Source organism: Phyllostomus discolor, chromosome 12 (genome assembly GCF_004126475.2).
Source record: "Phyllostomus discolor isolate MPI-MPIP mPhyDis1 chromosome 12, mPhyDis1.pri.v3, whole genome shotgun sequence".
NCBI classification, from domain to species: domain Eukaryota; kingdom Metazoa; phylum Chordata; class Mammalia; order Chiroptera; family Phyllostomidae; genus Phyllostomus; species Phyllostomus discolor.
This window is the reverse complement of record NC_040914.2, coordinates 17,065,788-17,082,624: the sequence shown is the minus strand read 5'-3', so window position 1 is coordinate 17,082,624 and position 16,837 is coordinate 17,065,788. Positions and strand designations below refer to the sequence as shown.

Below are 16,837 nucleotides of genomic sequence, written 5' to 3'. Positions count from 1 at the left end.
TGGAGGTGAGAGCAGCTGCCTTTGACCCGCTCCATCTTCTGTCACCAGGAGGCAGCAGTGGGCGGGTTGACGTCGAAGGAGGAGAGGAGCCCCCAGACCCTCACCCCTGCTGGAGAAGACACCGCGAAGACTCCCAGCCCTGCTGCCACCGCCGCCGCGGAGGAAACCGGGGAACCCGAGACCAAGGGGAACAGCTGACGGAGCTTGGTGGGGAGGGGAGTGGGGCTGGGGGGTAGGGGGTGGGGTGGTGCTTTGCCTTTAAAAAAAAATTAAAAAGAAAAAAAACATCGTGGGTCTAGGGTGTGGGTGTAGTCTCATCTCTGCAGCGAGTCCGCCAGGGGACTGCGCGGAACCGAATGAGCGCGCCGAAGGGCCCGCGGACCACTCGGAGCCCCTGGGGCCTGGGGCTGCGCCTGCGCAGGCACCTGCTCTTTGGCCTCTGCCTCGCCTCGCGTCCTTCCCTGGTAACGGCCCGCCCCTCCCTCCTTAGAAACGGGCGGGCTGGCCTAGCCGCTACTAGGCGGGTGTGGGCAGGCAACTGGTCCGCCTGGCTGCAAGCCTCTCTCTGAGAAGTCTGCCACCTCTTTTGGACTATGGGGGACCCGCAGCAGGACCCTGAACTGTCTTACCAGCAGTCCGCGAGGCAGAGAAGTTCCCAGGACCAGGGGCGCAGTCGGGAGCAATCTCTGTCCCAGGCCACGGTCCCCCAGGAGACGCAGCAGCTGCCGCTTGACGCCCAGGTCCTGAGCGGCATTACTGAGACGCCCGAGAGCCAGGCCCCCCTCCAGGGGTGGGCACAAGGGGCCGGCCTGAGTCAATATGACAACTCGGCGGTGTCCCAGGGTGGCGTACAGTACCTGTCCATGAGTGCAGGCTTTCCCGCGGATTTCCAGCGCCAAACTTATGTGGACGAAGGCAGGGTCCAGGCCACCCACAATGCCGACTTCATGCTGCAGCAGCTACAGCGGGGCCAAGGCAACCTCCTCCAGCAACTGGAGTCATCCTTCCAGGATCCCCGGCCCAACTACCTGGGCCAGTTCAATGCGTACCAGAGAGAAGACTCGCAGTTCGGCCAAGGCACCCAGCACGGGCCCTACACCAGGGATGACCCCGCCCTCCAGTTCTCGTCCTCTGAGCTGAGCTTCATGCCCTTCGATATGGAGGTGTCCGAGCCGGAGCCCCGGGAGTTAGCCGTGCAAAACGCCAAGGCCTACTTGCAGCAGACCAGCGTCAGCTGCGACCTCAGCCTGTGAGAGGGGACTCCGGAGTGGGGGAGGGGTGGGACCCTGCCTCGGGCTCCAGGGTCTCCTTCAGATGGGGGACCGGCCCTCGGGAGAATCGGCAACTGCTCTGGAGCCCTCTGACTCAGACTAGGGGTCAGAACAAAGGCTAACAACTAAAAAGTAAAACATTGACTTAGCAGACATCGGTGGGGGCCCTTCACGCGTTAACCTCTAGTTCTCATGGCTGAGATTCATACATCCACTGTCCCCTTTTTTACAGTGGGAGAAACTGAGGCCCAGAAATTAGGTCCCACATCAGAGATAATAACACAGTGAGGGTGTGGCAGAGCCTGGGTTCCAGCACCAGTGGGCTGGCTCGTGTGGCCCTGTTAGCCACCAAGCTGTCCTGCTTGAGGAAGGCACATGCCCAGGCCACTTGGCTGCAGGCATCATACACCTCTTGGCCCACCCTTCACAGTCCAGTGGGAGAATGGACAGCAGCTATTACAAACGATCAGGTGATAAGAACTAAGGTGAAAACCTAGGGCAGGGCGAGGGGTATAGAGAGAGCATGTTTAATAGCATGATGACAGGGAAGGCCTCTCTGAGGAAGTGACACTTAGTGACCTGAAGGCAATGAGGAAGAGCACCTTGCAGGTATCTGGAGGAAGTGTGGGCCAGGGATAGGACACAGCAAGTCTGAAGGCTTTAGGGCTTGCTCTGAGGAACAGTAAGGAAGCTGTTTTGACGAGAACCAAGGGAAGGGGGGTGGGAGTGGGAGGCGAGGGTGGAGGCCTGGCTGACGCACAAAGCTGACCCCATCCCTCCTGTGTGCAGAGCCCGTCTCGGCTCCCAGTGCCCTCAGAGGAAAGCCTGTGCTCCTCACAACAGCCTTCAAGGCCCTGTACAAGTCAGCTTCTGCCTGATCTCCAAATTTCATCTAGAATTGAGTCAAAATTAACCATTAGCACTTACTTCTTTGACAGTTCCCAGCTCTCTAGAGCTTCAAGGCCCCTTATTGAAAAGCCCTGGCCAGCCCTGGCTGGCATAGCTCTGGATTGAGTGCGGGCTGCAAACCAAAGCATTGCAGGTTCAATTCCCAGTCAGGGCACATGCCTGGGTTGCAGGCCATGGCCCCCAGCAACCACACATTGATCTCTCTCTCCCTCTCTCTTCTCTCTCTCTCTCTCTCTCTCTCTCTCTCTCTCTCTCTCTCCCCCTCCCTCCCTTCCCTCTCTAAAAAAAAAAAAAAAAAAAGCCCTGGCCAAATTCTGACCTCTCCTTACCCTTCCCAATTCAGTGATGGCCCTCCACCACACTGCCCCCCCAAGACTTGCCAAAGAGTTTCCATGCCACAGATGGCTAGGTGCTTTGAAATCAGACAAACCTAGTTTTAAATCCCATCTGTACTACCAACTACTGTGTGACCTCATGACCTCAACTTTTCTAAGCCTTAGTTTCCTTATCTGGAGAGTGGGGATTATAGTTATTCTTTAAATATATGACTGTTGAGAATTCAACTCTCAAGTGCCCAAAATAGTGCCTGACTTGGCTGATGGAAACTGTACCAATACTATTATCACTCCAGCCTCCTCTCCAACCACAACCCCCTTCCCTCAGTCCTGCAGCCTCACTGACTTCCTTAGTGTTCCCCCCACATGCCGGGCACCCCCTCAGCTCAAGGCCTTTGTGCATCACTCCCAATCATATCATCTGTACACCATGACTGCCTGGCTTCTTCCTCTTCAATACTTTTTCATGTCACATTGCATTGGCTGAGACCTCCAGTGCAATATTTAATAGAAGTGAAAGCAGGCATCTGCAATCCCAGTCTCATGGTGGAAAAGAGTCTTTAGCCATTATGTTTGTGTGTGCTGTAGGTGACCTATGGCTACCCTTTATCAGATTATTTAAAAATTGCCTTCTACGCCTAATTTTCTAGGCTTTTAAAAATCACTACTGAAGTGATCTGACACATATCCCCTTTAACACACTGGCATGAGGAATTAGAGGGATTTTTTTTCTCTTTCTAGTGTCAGTCCGGTGTTGCATCCCTGCCATTAGCCCAGTTTTGTCATGGCACGCCTTCCTTTTGAGCAATTGCTGGATGCCATTTGCTAATATTTCCCTTAGGATTTCAGCATCTCTAATTCTGAATGAGATCAGCATGGAATTATAATTTTCCTTTCCCCTAGTTTCCTTCAGTTTCAGCATCAAGATTGTTGTCAACTCAGCGTCTGTGCTCCTTCTGTTCCCTGTGACTGAAACAGCTCCCCCCACCCCAACATCTGCATGGTTTTCCCCTCACTTCATTCGATCTCAGCTTCCTTGTCACCTCGGTGAGGCCTTCCTGGCCTCCCTGTTGAAAATTGCAAACCGTCCCCTATCCCCAACATTCCCAGTCCCCACGCCCTGCTGTGTCGCCTCTACGGAAATTACCACGCCCCTGGCACTCTGTGTATCTTGTATATTTGCTGAATGTCTGTCTCCACCATCAGAATGTTAGCTCCCCCAGGGCAGAGACCTTGTCTCTTCTTTCCCGCGTCCCCAGCGCCAGGCCAGTGCCAATCACACGGCAGTGGGCTGAAGTGAGTGCTGTCCCCCACCTCCCGCTCCCTCGGGAGGCAGGTACGAGCACCTGGTGAACGTGCTGACCAAAATCCTGAACCAGCGGCCCCAGGACCCCTTGTCGATCCTGGAATCACTGAACCGCACGGCGCAGATGGAGTGGTTCCACCCCAAGCTGGACACGCTGCGGGATGACCCGGAGATGCAGCCCACCTACGAGATGGCGGAGAAGCAGAAGGCACTGTTCGTGCGGGGCGGCAGCGGTGAGGGCGAGCAGGAGGTGGAGGAGGAGCCGGTGAGAGAGAGAGCCAGTGGGGCGGGCGCAGGGGCGGGGCGGGGGGTGGGGTGAGCGGTAGCCCAGGCTTGGGCACAGCGGGTACTGAGTCTTGGAAGTGAGGGAGCGCAGGCAGGGCCCAGCCCGGAAACACAGACCATCTCAGTCTAGTCTGTGTGCCCTGCGGAGGGGGCCGGGACCCTGTCACAGAAGACCTCGCACGCCAGGCTAAGAGTTGTAGGCTTTCTCCTGAGGCCACTGGAGTGCCATGGAAGAGTTTGAAGCAGAGGAAAGGGTGGTGGATCAGCTCTGCGCTTTAGAAAGCTGACTCCAGTCCTGGTGGTGCTGCTCGGTGGATTGAGCGCCAGCCTGTGAACCAAAGGGTCGCTGGTTGGATTCCCAGGCAGGGCAGGTGCCCAGTAGGGGGCGCACGAGATGCAACTACACATTGATATTTCTCTCTCCCTTCCTCTCTGTCTATAAATAAATAAATAAAATGCTTAAAAGAAAGAAAGAAAGAAAGCTGACTCTAGCTGGCACGTGGAAGACGTGGAGGTGGAGGCTGGTGTCTCCCACCATCCATTACTCCTCCCTCACGAAAATAACAGCTTTGTACACGTTTTCTGGGAAACACTGCCTCCGGGAGTCTCTCACACGGAACTGCCCCTTATCCCCTGAATTCCATTTCCCCTTTTGTAAGCTGAGACCTGCGAATACCTCTTCCACCCGTGACTCCGTGACTCGTTAACATGCTACTAGTTTCCAGAATTGGACGACTGCCTAAAATTCGGGTGAAATATTCTTTCACTTGTTCAAGAAACAAAGACTCTCTATTTACCGTAATTCTGACACCTCTTATGCCCTCTGAGTTCTTTCAGCCCTGAAGTAGCCCTGCCACACAAGCGCTGCCTGTTATTCTTATTTGTAGAGGAAAGACGTAAGCTCTGAGGGCCGGAAGCTTGGGAGGCTGGAGACAGGGAGGCAGGATCTTGACCTCCAGAGCCCCTGTAACCTCTCCCCGACGTGCAGATGCCTCTGTCTGTGCTTGCTCTTTTGTTTCTGAGATTCTAGGATTCTGGCGACAGTGGGGTGGCTTGGTGAGAGAATGCAGGAACGATGGTCTTGACAAAGATGAGCCCTTGTGAGCAGAGCACAGGTGGGAATACAAGTTCCAGGCACGAAGGACAGTTTTATCTGAGAATGTGGTTTTAAGTTTCCAGATCAACAGTCTGTCCTGGGGAGGCCACGCCTTGTTAGAACTGCACCCTCCCTCCCTAACGCCCCCGGGTTGCACCCCCATCCAAAGCAAGTCCTTGAAGGCCCTGCCTCCTTAGGATGCTTTGCCCCTTGAGGCTCCGCCCCCTTAGGACTCCTGGTCTCAAGCTCCACCTCACTGAAATTTAATCCCTTGGGAGACTCCGCCCCCTCAGAACTTGGAGCAGAAGGGGGTTTTAGCTATTATTTATTTGTTTTTAGAGAGAGGGAAAGAAACGGAGGAAGAGAGGGAGAGAAACATCAATGTTCCAAAGGAACCACGTCCATCTGCTGCCTCTTGCAGGCCCCCTACTGGGGACCTGGCCCACAACCCAGGCACTTGCCCTGACTGGGAATCGAACCAGCGACCTTTTGGTTCACAGGCTGGCGCTCAATCCACTGAGCCACACCAGCCAGGGCACCTTGAACTTTTTATTACCTTGAGCTTTCAAGTGCTTGGTGGGGATCACTGTACTTTCCAGAAGCTGTCCACAGACCTTAAATGAGAAACTCACCTCTTTGGTCTGATTTTTTCGTCCTGACTTTAAGTGGGGCTTGTATGTCTTTGTTATATGTGTGTTTGTTCATTTGAATCCTCACCCAAGGATATGCTTATTGACTTTAGAGAGAGGGGAAGGGACAGAGAGAGAGAGGGAGAGAACCATGTGAGAGGGAAACATCGATCTGTTGCCTCTTGTACATGACCTAACTGGGGACTGAACCTGCATCCTAGGTATGTGCCTGACTGGGAATCAAACCCACAACTTTTGGTTTCCAGCACGACACTCCAACCAGCTGAGCCACGCTGGCCAAGGCTGTATGTTTTCTTGAACCACAAGTAAGCCTCTTCCCGTGAGCTAAGTTAAGAGAGCTGAATGGGTGTGTGAGCCAAAACTATGAGAGCTTGCTAAAATAAAGGGGAGGGGTGGGGTTTATCATGAAGATAATAAGGCATTTCCTTTATTAGAATCGGGGCACTTACCTGAGCTGGGCCGTAGGGATAGCTGGGCTGTAGGAGTAGCTGGACCCAAGCTCACCAGCTCTGATCCTGATTTTCTTTCATTTCTCTCTGCAAACTGGCCTCCATCGTCTCTCTGTGCGGAGGGTCAGCCGCTGCACATTCACCTATTTCACATCCAAACACGCGGAGACGTTGGCCCCTCGCTTAGTTCCCCGTTTCCGCTGGAATGAATCACCACAAACTTCGTGGCTAAAGACAACTTTTTTTTGCGGCGGGGCATCGGGAGGGAAATTGAGATAGATGAGAGACAGACAGAAACATCGATTTGTTGCCCCGCCTACCTATGCATTCATTGGTAGTTTCTTATATGTACCGTGACCCCCCGGGGATCGAACCCGCAACCTTGGCGTATGGGGACGAAGCCCTAACCAACTCACCTCCAGTGAGGCCTTGATGTGTTACTGTCTTGCAGTTCTGGAGGTCAGAAGCTGAAACGGGGGTTCACCAGGCTAAAATCAAGGCGAAGGCAAGGGCTGCCTCGCTAACGGAGGCTCGGGGGAGGAGCTGTTTCCTGGACTTGTCCCCATTCCAGGGGCCGCCTGCGTCCCTTCCTCAACCATCTCCAGAGCCGGGGGGCGGGGCAGCCTCTTCGGGTCTCGCTCCGACTCCAACCCCTGCTTCCGCCACCTCGTCTCCTCTGACTGGCCTGCCTGTGGTTTATTTCCTCGGGCCAGCCGATACCCCGGGACACTCTCCCCATCTCCGGTCCCCGGTTTCATCACACGTGCAAGTCCCTTTCGCCGTGTGAGGTCGCATGTTCACAGGTCTCAGGATTAGGACAGGGACTCTTTTAGGAGGTCACTGTTCCACCTCAGATGCGCCCTTTCTCTCCATCCTGATTTCAAATTTGGGCGAGGGGACAGGCGTTTCTCTGGCCCAGACCACTGGCCGAGGCCACAGGCCGAGGAAGCTGACCTCGGGAGGAAGGACCTCATCAGTTTGTTCTCCAATATATGACACACGTCAGTGCCTGCACCAGCCCGGGGCTGGCACCCACTGGACTTTTTAAAATTTAAATTTTATTTTTTAATGGTAGAGCGAGGGAAAGGGAGGGAAGAATAAGGGGAAAAATACTGATTGGCTGCCTTCCACACGCACCTCAGCTGGGGACTGAACCTGTAACCCAGTCACGTGCCCCGACTAGGAATCAAACTAGGGACCTTTCAGTGTGGGGGACAACGCCCAGCCAACTGAGCCACCCAGTCCAGGGCACCTGCTGGACTTCTGGGCCCCAGCCCAGTGGCTCAGTTGGTTAGAGCTTAATCCCCATACGCCAGCATTGCAGGTTCAATCCCTGGTCAGGACACATACAAGAATCAACCAATGAATGCATAGATAGGTAGAACAACAAATCAATGTTTCTCTCTCTCCTTCCCTCCCTTCCTCTCGTGCTCTCTCTAAAATCAATAATTAAAAATTTTAAGAATTTTCTGGACTGACTGAATGAAAAAGTATTGGGACAGCTGTGGCCACACGGATGTGGTGGTAGCTAAGCTCAAACCTCCCTGTATTCTAGTTCTAGCCCCAGTCCTTGACTTACTTGCTCTCACTCCCTTTCTCATTTCTCTCTCTCTCCCTCTCTCTCTCTCTCTCTCTGGACAAAGCAGACAGTGAAAAAGGAGGCAGCAAGGCAGGACTTACCATCACCATCCCCAACATCACTAATTCCTGAGTTCAAGCCTGCCTCTTCCCTTAATTTGCTGTGTGATTTGGGGTATCTCTTAAGAGTGTGTTTGGTTGCAAGCAACCAAAACAGTGACGAGAAGTGAGGAGGTAAGGCAGCCCAGAGATGCCTTTGGGGACCAGGTGGTTTCCACCTTTCAGCTCCACCACCATTGGAGTGTAAGACATGTGTTGCCTCATGATCCCAAGATAGCTGCTTAGCTCCAGATCTCACACCCCACTCCAGGCAGGAACAAGGGGAAAGCATGCAGAAACAAAGGATTTTCTCTTAGTGTGATTTTGCTTTTTCTTTGCCATCAAGTGGCATCCTCCCCAAGGACTTGCCTGGCTTCTAACTGCCAGAAGGGTCACAGGAGCAGCTGGGTTACCCAGTAGCTTAGCTCTCTGGACTCTGGAAGAGTTAGGCTAGGGAGCAGGGCTTCAGCCTCCCTCCCTCTGCCCCCCACCTGCCCTCCACAGTTGGAGACAGCCGTGCCCAACGTCATGGAGTCAGCCTTCTACTTCGAACAGGCCGGCGTGGGCCTGAGCTCAGACGAGAGTTTCCGCATCTTCCTGGCCCTGAAGCAACTGGTGGACCAGCAGCCCATCCACACCTGCCGCTTCTGGGGCAAAATCCTGGGGCTCAGCCGCAGCTACCTGGTGGCGGAGGTGGAGTTCCGGGAGGGTGAGGAGGACGTGGAGGAGGAGGAGGTGGTGGAGGAACTGACCGAGGGAGACGTCTTGGACATGCACGGCGAGGAGGAGGGTGAGGAGGATGAAGAGAAGGTCTCTGACTTCCTTCCCAAGCGCACGTGGAAGCCCCCGCCCGTTATCCCTAAGGAGGAGAGCCGCTTGGGCGCCAACAAGTACCTGTACTTCGTGTGCAACGAGCCGGGCCGGCCGTGGACGAAGCTGCCGCACGTCACCCCCAGCCAGATCGTGCAGGCGCGCAAGATCAAGAAGTTCTTCACCGGCCACCTGGACGCGCCGGTGATCAGCTACCCTCCCTTCCCGGGCAACGAGGCCAACTACCTGCGGGCCCAGATCGCACGCATCTCGGCTGCCACGCACATCAGCCCCCTGGGCTTCTACCAGTTTGGCGAGGAGGAGGGTGATGAGGAGGAGGAGGGCGGCGCGGGGCGCGACTCGTTTGAGGAGAACCCCGACTTCGAGGGCATCGCGGTGCTGGAGCTGGTGGACTCCATGGCCAACTGGGTGCACCACACGCAGCACATCCTCCCGCAGGTGAGGACTGGGACCCCAGCCCCCACTGGCCTCGGAGCCAGCTGACTCAGGTGTGGCTCCCCGGCAATATCAAGTGTCTGCTGTCTGCTAGCCATTGTGCTCAACATTCAATTCATTCTTTCATTCGCGCATCCATCCATTCCTCACTCATCCATTCACTCACTCATCCATTCCTCATTCATTCATTCACTCATCCAGTCCTCATTCATCCATTCCTCATTCATTCATCCATTCCTCATTCATTCATTCACTCATTCCGCCCTTCCTCCATTCTTCATTCATTCACTCATTCCTCCCTTCCTCCATTCCTCATTCATTCATTCGCTCATTATTCTATTCCTCATTCATTCATTCGCTCACTCATTCCTCCATTCCTCATTCATTCATTCTCTCGTTTGTCCATTCCTCATTCATTCACTCACTCATTCATCCCTTCGAAGATGTTGGTTGACAGTCCCTTGTCAGAATCCCCTGGGCCCCATGCATCTTGGAATTCTGAGTCTTTCCAATTTAAAAAATGTGACAGCACATACCCATGTCCCGTGTGTAACACCTCAGGCAGGGATGGGGCTGCAGCCCATACTCAGAGGCATAGTCGTTGCTTCTGCAGCAACACTGCACGGCCTCTCGTCAGTCAGAGCAGGGCAAACAGAGGGTTACATGGGCTGCCAAGTGGCAGCACCGAAGGACAGAGATTTCTGGTGTCTTTTCTCAAGGATGCATTCCCAGCACCTGGAGCAGCACCTGTGTATAGTATATGCTTGTTAAATGTCTGATGAATGAATGAATGGATGGGTGGATGCACAGATGGGGGCCACACAGCCAGTGGGAGGCAAGCGTCCCCACCTCATGCAATGCAGCGGCTCTCCCGGCCCATCCTCTGCCCCGACCTGTGTGACTAACCCGGGCCTCCTACCCATAACCTGGGTCCCCAAGGACAACCCCAGTGTCCTGCCCAGTCCTTCACCTCTTCTGAGGGTACAGGCTGGCCTCTGTCCCGCGGGGGTGCCACTTGACCTTCCCCCCACCTGCAGGGCCGCTGCACTTGGGTGAACCCTTTGCAGAAGAAGGAGGAGGAGGAGGAGCTGGGGGAGGAGGAAGAGAAGGCCGATGAGGGGATGGAGGAGGTGGAGCAGGAGATTGGGCCCCCGCTGCTGACGCCGCTCTCGGAAGATGCAGGTACTGGTCCTCCTCAGCTTGTACCACCAGCCTGGAAGGGGGTTGTGGAGTCGGGGGGGGGCGAGAAAGGGAGGGCAGTGACATTGAGAAGTCATCTCTCTGAGCCTCTCACCTATAAAACGGATGTGATGACAGTGCCTCCTCTCGGGGCTACAGGAAAGTGTCTGCCTTGTGAGCCTCATCTGGCTCATGGCAGTGCCCACCTGGTGGGCTGTGCTCTTTTTTTATTTGGGGGTGGTAAGGAGGAGATGGAGAGAGAGAGATGTGATTTGTTGGTTATTTAAGAATTTATTGGTTGATTCTTTTTTAAATGTTTTATTTATTTTTAGAGAGGAGAAGGGAAAGAGAAAGAGAGGGAGAGAAACATCAATGTGTGGTTGCCTCTTGTGCACCCCCTACTGGGGACCTGGCCTGCAACCCAGGCATGTGCCCTGACTGGGAATCAAACTAGTGAACCTTTGTTTTGCAGGCCAGTGCTAAACAAAGGTTTTGCAATCTACTGAGCCACACCAGCCAGGACTGATTCTTTTTTAAAAGACTTTATTTATTTATTTTTAGAGATAAGGGAGGGAAACATCAATGAATGAGAGATATATCAATCTCTTGCACGCCCCCCATCAGGGACCTGGCCCACAACCCAGGCATGTGTCCTGGCTGGAATCGAACTGGTGACCTTTTGTTTCACAGGCACTCAATCCCCCGAGCCACACCAGCCAGGGCTATTGGTTGATTCTTGTATGTACACGCCCTGGCCAGGGATCGAACCCACAACCTTGGTGTATGGGGACAACACTCCAACCAACAGAGCCACCTGGTCAGGGCAGGGTGTGTTTTTTTGAGTCCAGCATGGGCTTGGAGAGAGAGAGAATTAGGAAGGCCTTGTGAGAAAAGGCAGGACTTGAGCTAGATTTTGGAAGAAGGGACAAGCGTGTCCTGAGGTTGGGACCTCAGGCACCTGGAGGAAGCAGGAAGGAGAGACTGAGAGTGGGCGAGTGGACAGAGACCATGTTTTGACCCTGATATCTGTGGACCCCGTGCCTGTGCCCTGCCCTCCGCCCCCTGGTCCAAACCAATGGCCAACCGCAGGGAGAATGACAGCGGCTGTCCTGTCTGGGGCCCAGGACTCACTGCTGCCCTGCAAGGGAGGTGAGATTAGTGTCCCCCTCCCTAGGTGCAGGCACTGAGGGTCAGACAGGGGCATGGCTTTCCGAGGGCACAGCTTTCAGGGGGACACAGCAAGAGGATGGTCCAGAGCCAGGCCATGAATCCCCGTAGTTCCCTTCGTGGCCTTCCTCAGTTTCCCTCGTCACCCCCTTCCTCCCCTGCCCTCCACAGTGCTGGGCAGGGCGTGGGGAGCCAGCAGGAGAGCCTCTGACCTTCCTGAAGCTCTTCACCCCCTCCCCCCACAGAAATCATGCACATGTCACCCTGGACCTCCCGCCTGTCCTGCAGCCTCTGCCCACAGTACTCCGTGGCTATCGTGCGCTCCAATCTCTGGCCGGGGGCCTACACCTACGCCACTGGCAAGTAGGTCTTCTCCTGGCCCCCCAGCAGAGGAAGCCCCCGCAACAGGCAGCAGGGACAACTCACCAGGGTGGGCAGAGATTGGGAGGGAAGCCCCCTTCGGGAAGCCCCCTGCGCTGAGCCCCTCACTCTTCTCTCATGGATTCCGCTTGGGCTGAAGTGAGGAATCCCACACCAGAATGTAAGCCCCCGAGGTAAGAGAATGGGGATCAGAGAGGGAAAGGAACTGACTCAGGGTAACACAGCATTTGCAGGATTCGAACCTGGTTCTCTGGCACCCTGGCCCAGGCCTTTTCTGCTGTATGGGTCACAGAGCCTACAAGACTCAGGTGTGCCCTTTGGGGCGGCCCTGACAGGGGGGAGTCTTCTCTATGGGGGAGCTAACTACTTCTCTGGGCTCCCTGGCCATGTCTTCCAGTTTGAAGGGTTTTCTCTCTGTGGGCCAGAAATCATCCTCAGCAGGATCCCCCATCAGTTGCCCCAAAAGATTTGCAGGCCGAAGTCACTTTTGCGTCTTCCCACCAGCCCCTCTGCCCCTCTCCCCAAGGCACATTCCTGCCTTTCTGATCAACCACTAGAGGGCGCTACCTGCAGCTACAGGGCGGGTGCACTTACCAGCTCTGTCCACCAGATGGCGTGACGATTTCTCAACAGATTTTCCTTTTCTATCTCAATGATAAACCCGCTCTGTTTGGCTACTGTGATTCACAGTCCAGGTGGGATTTCATGTCATCCTGGTACTTTAACCACATACTTGGCAATTATTTTTTTCTCCTCCAGAAGCAGGGGAGAGGCACGCTTGCTTTTGCCAACACCCATCTTCTGGCCACACCCTAACTTGTCAACATCCCTCTGAAAGCAAAAGGTCCAAACTGGGAACTCCACTCACCTGTCCATCCTCTCCCCACCCACCCCCAACCTACCCATCCACCCACCCTCCCGTCCACTACCCAGTCATTCATCCATCCATACATCCTTTCCGTTTATCTATACTTTTTAAAATCTTTTCATCATAAAGGACTTGAATGCCAGCCGTATGCTGGGCGCCAGGCCCTCTGTTGATTAGGTAGATGTGGACCCTGGGAGTGGGCAGAGGAAGCACAGGCGTTAATTGTATAACACCTCTCACCACCCCTCACTCCCCCCAATATCCTAAAGTGATACCACCAAGGAGGGACCAATGACAGCTCCTATCCATCCGTCATGCCTTGAGGGGATCAAGGAAGGATTCCTGAGACAGCAGACTCGATCTGAAATCTTTGGGGAAAGAAAGAAGTAGTGGGGACGGGAAGAGGTGGAAGGACATTCTAGACCAGAGCTTCTCACACTCTGAGTCCGGGGTCGTGCTGTGGAAGCTGGTGAAGCACAGGCTCCAGCTGCATGGGTGTGGGGTGGAGCCCGAGATTCCGCCCTCCTCGTGAGCTCAGCCTCTGGATGAGGCTGCTGGTTCCTGGACTGCAAGGACCAGGGTGGGCAGGGGTTTGGGGCTTCCGTGCATTTGAAGGCTCCGAGGAAGACCTGGAGAACAGCTATTCTCTTGGGAACGGCAAAATCAAAGCCGACTGCTTCGATGGCAAACTCTCTGTCCCTCTCTGTCCTGCTGTCTCCCTTTCTCTCCCCACTTCTCCCTGCCTCTCGCTCTGTCTCGCAGTCCCCTGCCTAGTTCCCCACTGGCTTCTCTTTCCTTTCTAGTTAAAAGTCTGGGGGGAGGTGACAGTTCACCTCTCCTCACCCAGACCCCACCCCTTCTGTCCTTGTTTATTATCAGTCTCCTCCCTCTGGCAGGGGTGTCCAAACTTTCTTTAAAAAGAAAAAAGATTTTATTTATTTATTTTAAAGAGATAAGAGTGTCCCAGGTTCGATTCCCAGCCAGGGTACATTCCTGGGTTGCAGGCCATAACCCCCAGCAACCGCACATTGATGTTTCTCTCTCTCTCTCTCTCTCCCTCCCTCCCTTCCCTCTCTAAAAATAAATAAATAAAATCTTAAAAAAAAAAAACAGTTGAAAAAGACATAAGGAAAGGAGAAAGAGGGAGAGAAATACAATGTACGAAAGATACATCGATCAGTTGCTTCTTGTATGCCCCCAAATGGGGACCTGGCCCTCAACACAGGCTTGTATTCTGACTGGAAATTGAACCTGTGATACTTTGGTTTGCAGGCCAGCGCTCAATCCACTGAGCCACACCAGCCAGGGAGGGGGTGTCCAACCTTTTGTCATCTCTGGGCCACACTGGAAGAAGAGTTGTCTTGGGCCATAGATTAAATACACAAACACTGATGAAAACTGATGAGCAAAAAAAATGTTAAGTAAATGTATGATTTTGTGTTGGGTCACATTCATAGCCATCCTGGGCCGCGTGTGGACACCCCTGTTAGAGAGCAGGCCCCCTGCAGGGATTTCCGTCGGTTTGTTCCCTGCTCGCTAGGTCCCCGCATCTGGACCAGTGCTGTCTGGCACAAGCACAATACCAGCCACATGGGTCATTTTTCATTTTCTGGTGGCCATCTTCAACCAGTAAAAATAAACAGGCAAAATCCATTCTAATATATTTTATTTAGCCCCAAATAGCCAAAATATTATTGTTACAACATGAAACCAATAATGTAAGAATTATTAACAAGCTACTTCACCTTCTCTCCTACTAAGTCTTTGGAGTCTGGTGTGAAGTTTTCGTTTATAGTGCATCTCTGTTCAGATCTAAATTTTCACCATAAATACTTGACCCGCATTCACATTTCACAACATTTACAGTTGCAAAAGCAGACCTGCGTGCCCACATTGTCCCAGTGATGCTTAGACATTTTCAATACTGAATATTGGCTTTATTATTTAAATTCGTTAAAAAATTGCATTTATTGTTTTGAGAGAGACAGTGCTTTGTTGTTCTACTTATTGATACATTCACTGGTTGATTTTTTTTAGATTTTATTTATTTATTTTTAGACAGAGGAGAAGGGAGGGAGAAAGAGAGGGGAAGAAACATCCATGTGTGGTCGCCTTTCATGTGAACCCAGGCATGTGCCCTGACTAGGAATCAAACTGGCGGCCCTTTGGTTCACAGGCCAACACTCAATCCACTGAGCCACACCAGCCAGGACTTCCTTGATTGATTCTTGCATGTGTCCTGACCAGGAATCAAGCCCACAACGTTGGCGTAATGGGATGATGCTCTAACCAGCTGAGCTACCCAGCCAGGGCTATTGTTTACATTTAAATGAATTAAAATTAAATGAAATCCACTCTGGCCAACAATAGCAGCATACATATTCTCCAGTGCACATGGAACATTCTTCAGGATAGACTGTACACTAGGCCATAATACAAGACTTAATAAATTGCAAAGGATTGATCACACAAAAGAAGTTTTCTGACCACAGTGGAATGAAATGAGAAATCAGTAACAGAAGGAAATTCACAAACATGTAGAGATTAAGTAACACATGCCTAAATAACCAATGGGTCAAAGAACAAATCACAAGTGAAATTAGAAAAGTAAGGCAAATGACAAATGCAGTGTTTTGGGTGCACTAACGTTTCAAGTGCTCAGTAGCTACACATGCGGTTGGACAGCACAGCGCTGGACACGGCCTGGCACTTAGCAGGCACACAGCAAGCACTACAGGAACAGAGGAGCAGAACACCCTGATGGGCACACTTCACCCCACCACGTGCGACTGTCCCTCAGGCTGTGTGGGCACCGGCTCCCGCTGTCAGGAAAGGTCTGGGCTGCGGCCTCGGAGGGAGGACTTTCCAGTGTCTCCCGCCCCTTTAGGAAGTTCGAGAACATCTACATTGGCTGGGGCCACAAGTACAGTCCGGAGAACTTCAACCCGCCCCTGCCAGCCCCCATTCAGCAGGAGTACCCCAGCGGCCCAGAGATCATGGAGATGAGCGACCCCACGGTGGAGGAGGAGCAGGCCCTCAAGGCCGCCCAGGAGCAGGCCCTGGTAGCTGCAGAGGAAGAGGAGGAGGATGAAGAAGAAGATGAGGATGAGGACCAGGATGATTGAGGCTGCATAGCTCCCTCCCCCAAGCAGGTAGATAGCGGGTGGTTCCTTATACCTAGCTATGGGCTGTGTTTTCACTCTTTGGGTTGCTTTCTGCCCCTGGAGGATAGGGGCGGAAAAGGAAGGCGGCTGCTGTAAATAAAATGTTTCTATGGCATTTCGGCCCAGTCACTTATTCATTCGCTGGCCGGTTAGTTGACATGATCCCCACGTCGGGGCTCTTGTGCTCTGCTAGGAAGGCCAGCACTGCCCCACATACATAGCCTCTCCCTTCTGTTTCACTTATTCGCTCGTCTGGATATCAGACGACTATTATAATGTCTCCTGTCGGCTCAGCCCGGTGCTGGGGACTCAGAGGTGACCAAGCAGCCTCAGCTGTGCTTTCCCAGGGCTCATAGTCCACAGGGGAGACAGACGTACCCCCAGGCAATGAAAACCCAGATGGGATAGCCCAGAGGCCTGACAGAGCCCCTCAGCTGATTCTTAAAGGGTCAAGAGCAGAGTGGGAAGCGGTATTCCAAGCCCAGGGAACACTACATGCAAAGGCCCAAGGGCAAGAGAGTGTGATGTGCTGGGGAAGTTTCTCAAACCTCATTTTTAATTTATTTTATTTTTTAAGGATTTTTATTTATTTATTTTTAAAGAGAGGGGAAGGGAGGGAGAGAAACATCAATGTGTGGTTGCCTCTTGAGCGCCCCCTACTGGGGACCTGGCCTGTAACCCAGGCATGTGTCCTGACCAGGAATCAAACCATCCACCCTTTGGTTCACAGGCCAGCGTGCAATCCACTGAGCCACACCAGCCAGAGCTCAAAACTCATTTTTTAAAAATTTTCTTAATTATTTATCAAGAGAAAGTATTCTTTAGCTCAGACAT

At 53.0% G+C, this 16,837-nt stretch overlaps 2 protein-coding genes across 3 annotated transcripts in view; both read left to right on the top strand.

Moving 5' to 3' along the window:
- Positions 1–288, top strand: part of SYMPK (symplekin) — a 36,316-nt gene extending 36,028 nt beyond the window's left edge. Inside the window, exon 27 of one of the 2 annotated variants that reach the window (XM_028529979.2) lies at positions 49–288. In XM_028529979.2, coding sequence (XP_028385780.1) covers positions 49–198 — 150 coding nt within the window. In that variant the 3' untranslated portion in view covers positions 199–288. The remainder of the gene's footprint in view (positions 1–48) is intronic. The other variant, XM_028529980.2, reaches the window with a different exon arrangement.
- A 210-nt stretch (positions 289–498) lies between these two features.
- On the top strand, positions 499–16,087 carry RSPH6A (radial spoke head 6 homolog A). The gene is made up of 6 exons (XM_036013046.1): positions 499–1,249; positions 3,852–4,086; positions 8,483–9,247; positions 10,282–10,426; positions 11,836–11,953; positions 15,727–16,087. The coding sequence occupies exons 1-6, from the start codon at positions 594–596 to the stop codon at positions 15,962–15,964; spliced, it is 2,157 nt and encodes a 718-aa protein (XP_035868939.1). The 5' UTR covers positions 499–593; the 3' UTR covers positions 15,965–16,087.
- The last annotated feature ends 750 nt before the right edge of the window (positions 16,088–16,837 follow it).

Excerpts from the sequence above, each read along its gene's own strand:
- RSPH6A (XM_036013046.1), top strand. The coding sequence starts at position 594 with ATGGGGGACCCGCAGCAGGACCCTGAACTGTCTTACCAGCAGTCCGCG. Across the intron at positions 10,427-11,835 it reads GCCGCTCTCGGAAGATGCAG|AAATCATGCACATGTCACCC; the intron begins GTACTGGTCCTC and ends CTCCCCCCACAG. Across the intron at positions 11,954-15,726 it reads TACACCTACGCCACTGGCAA|GAAGTTCGAGAACATCTACA; the intron begins GTAGGTCTTCTC and ends CCGCCCCTTTAG.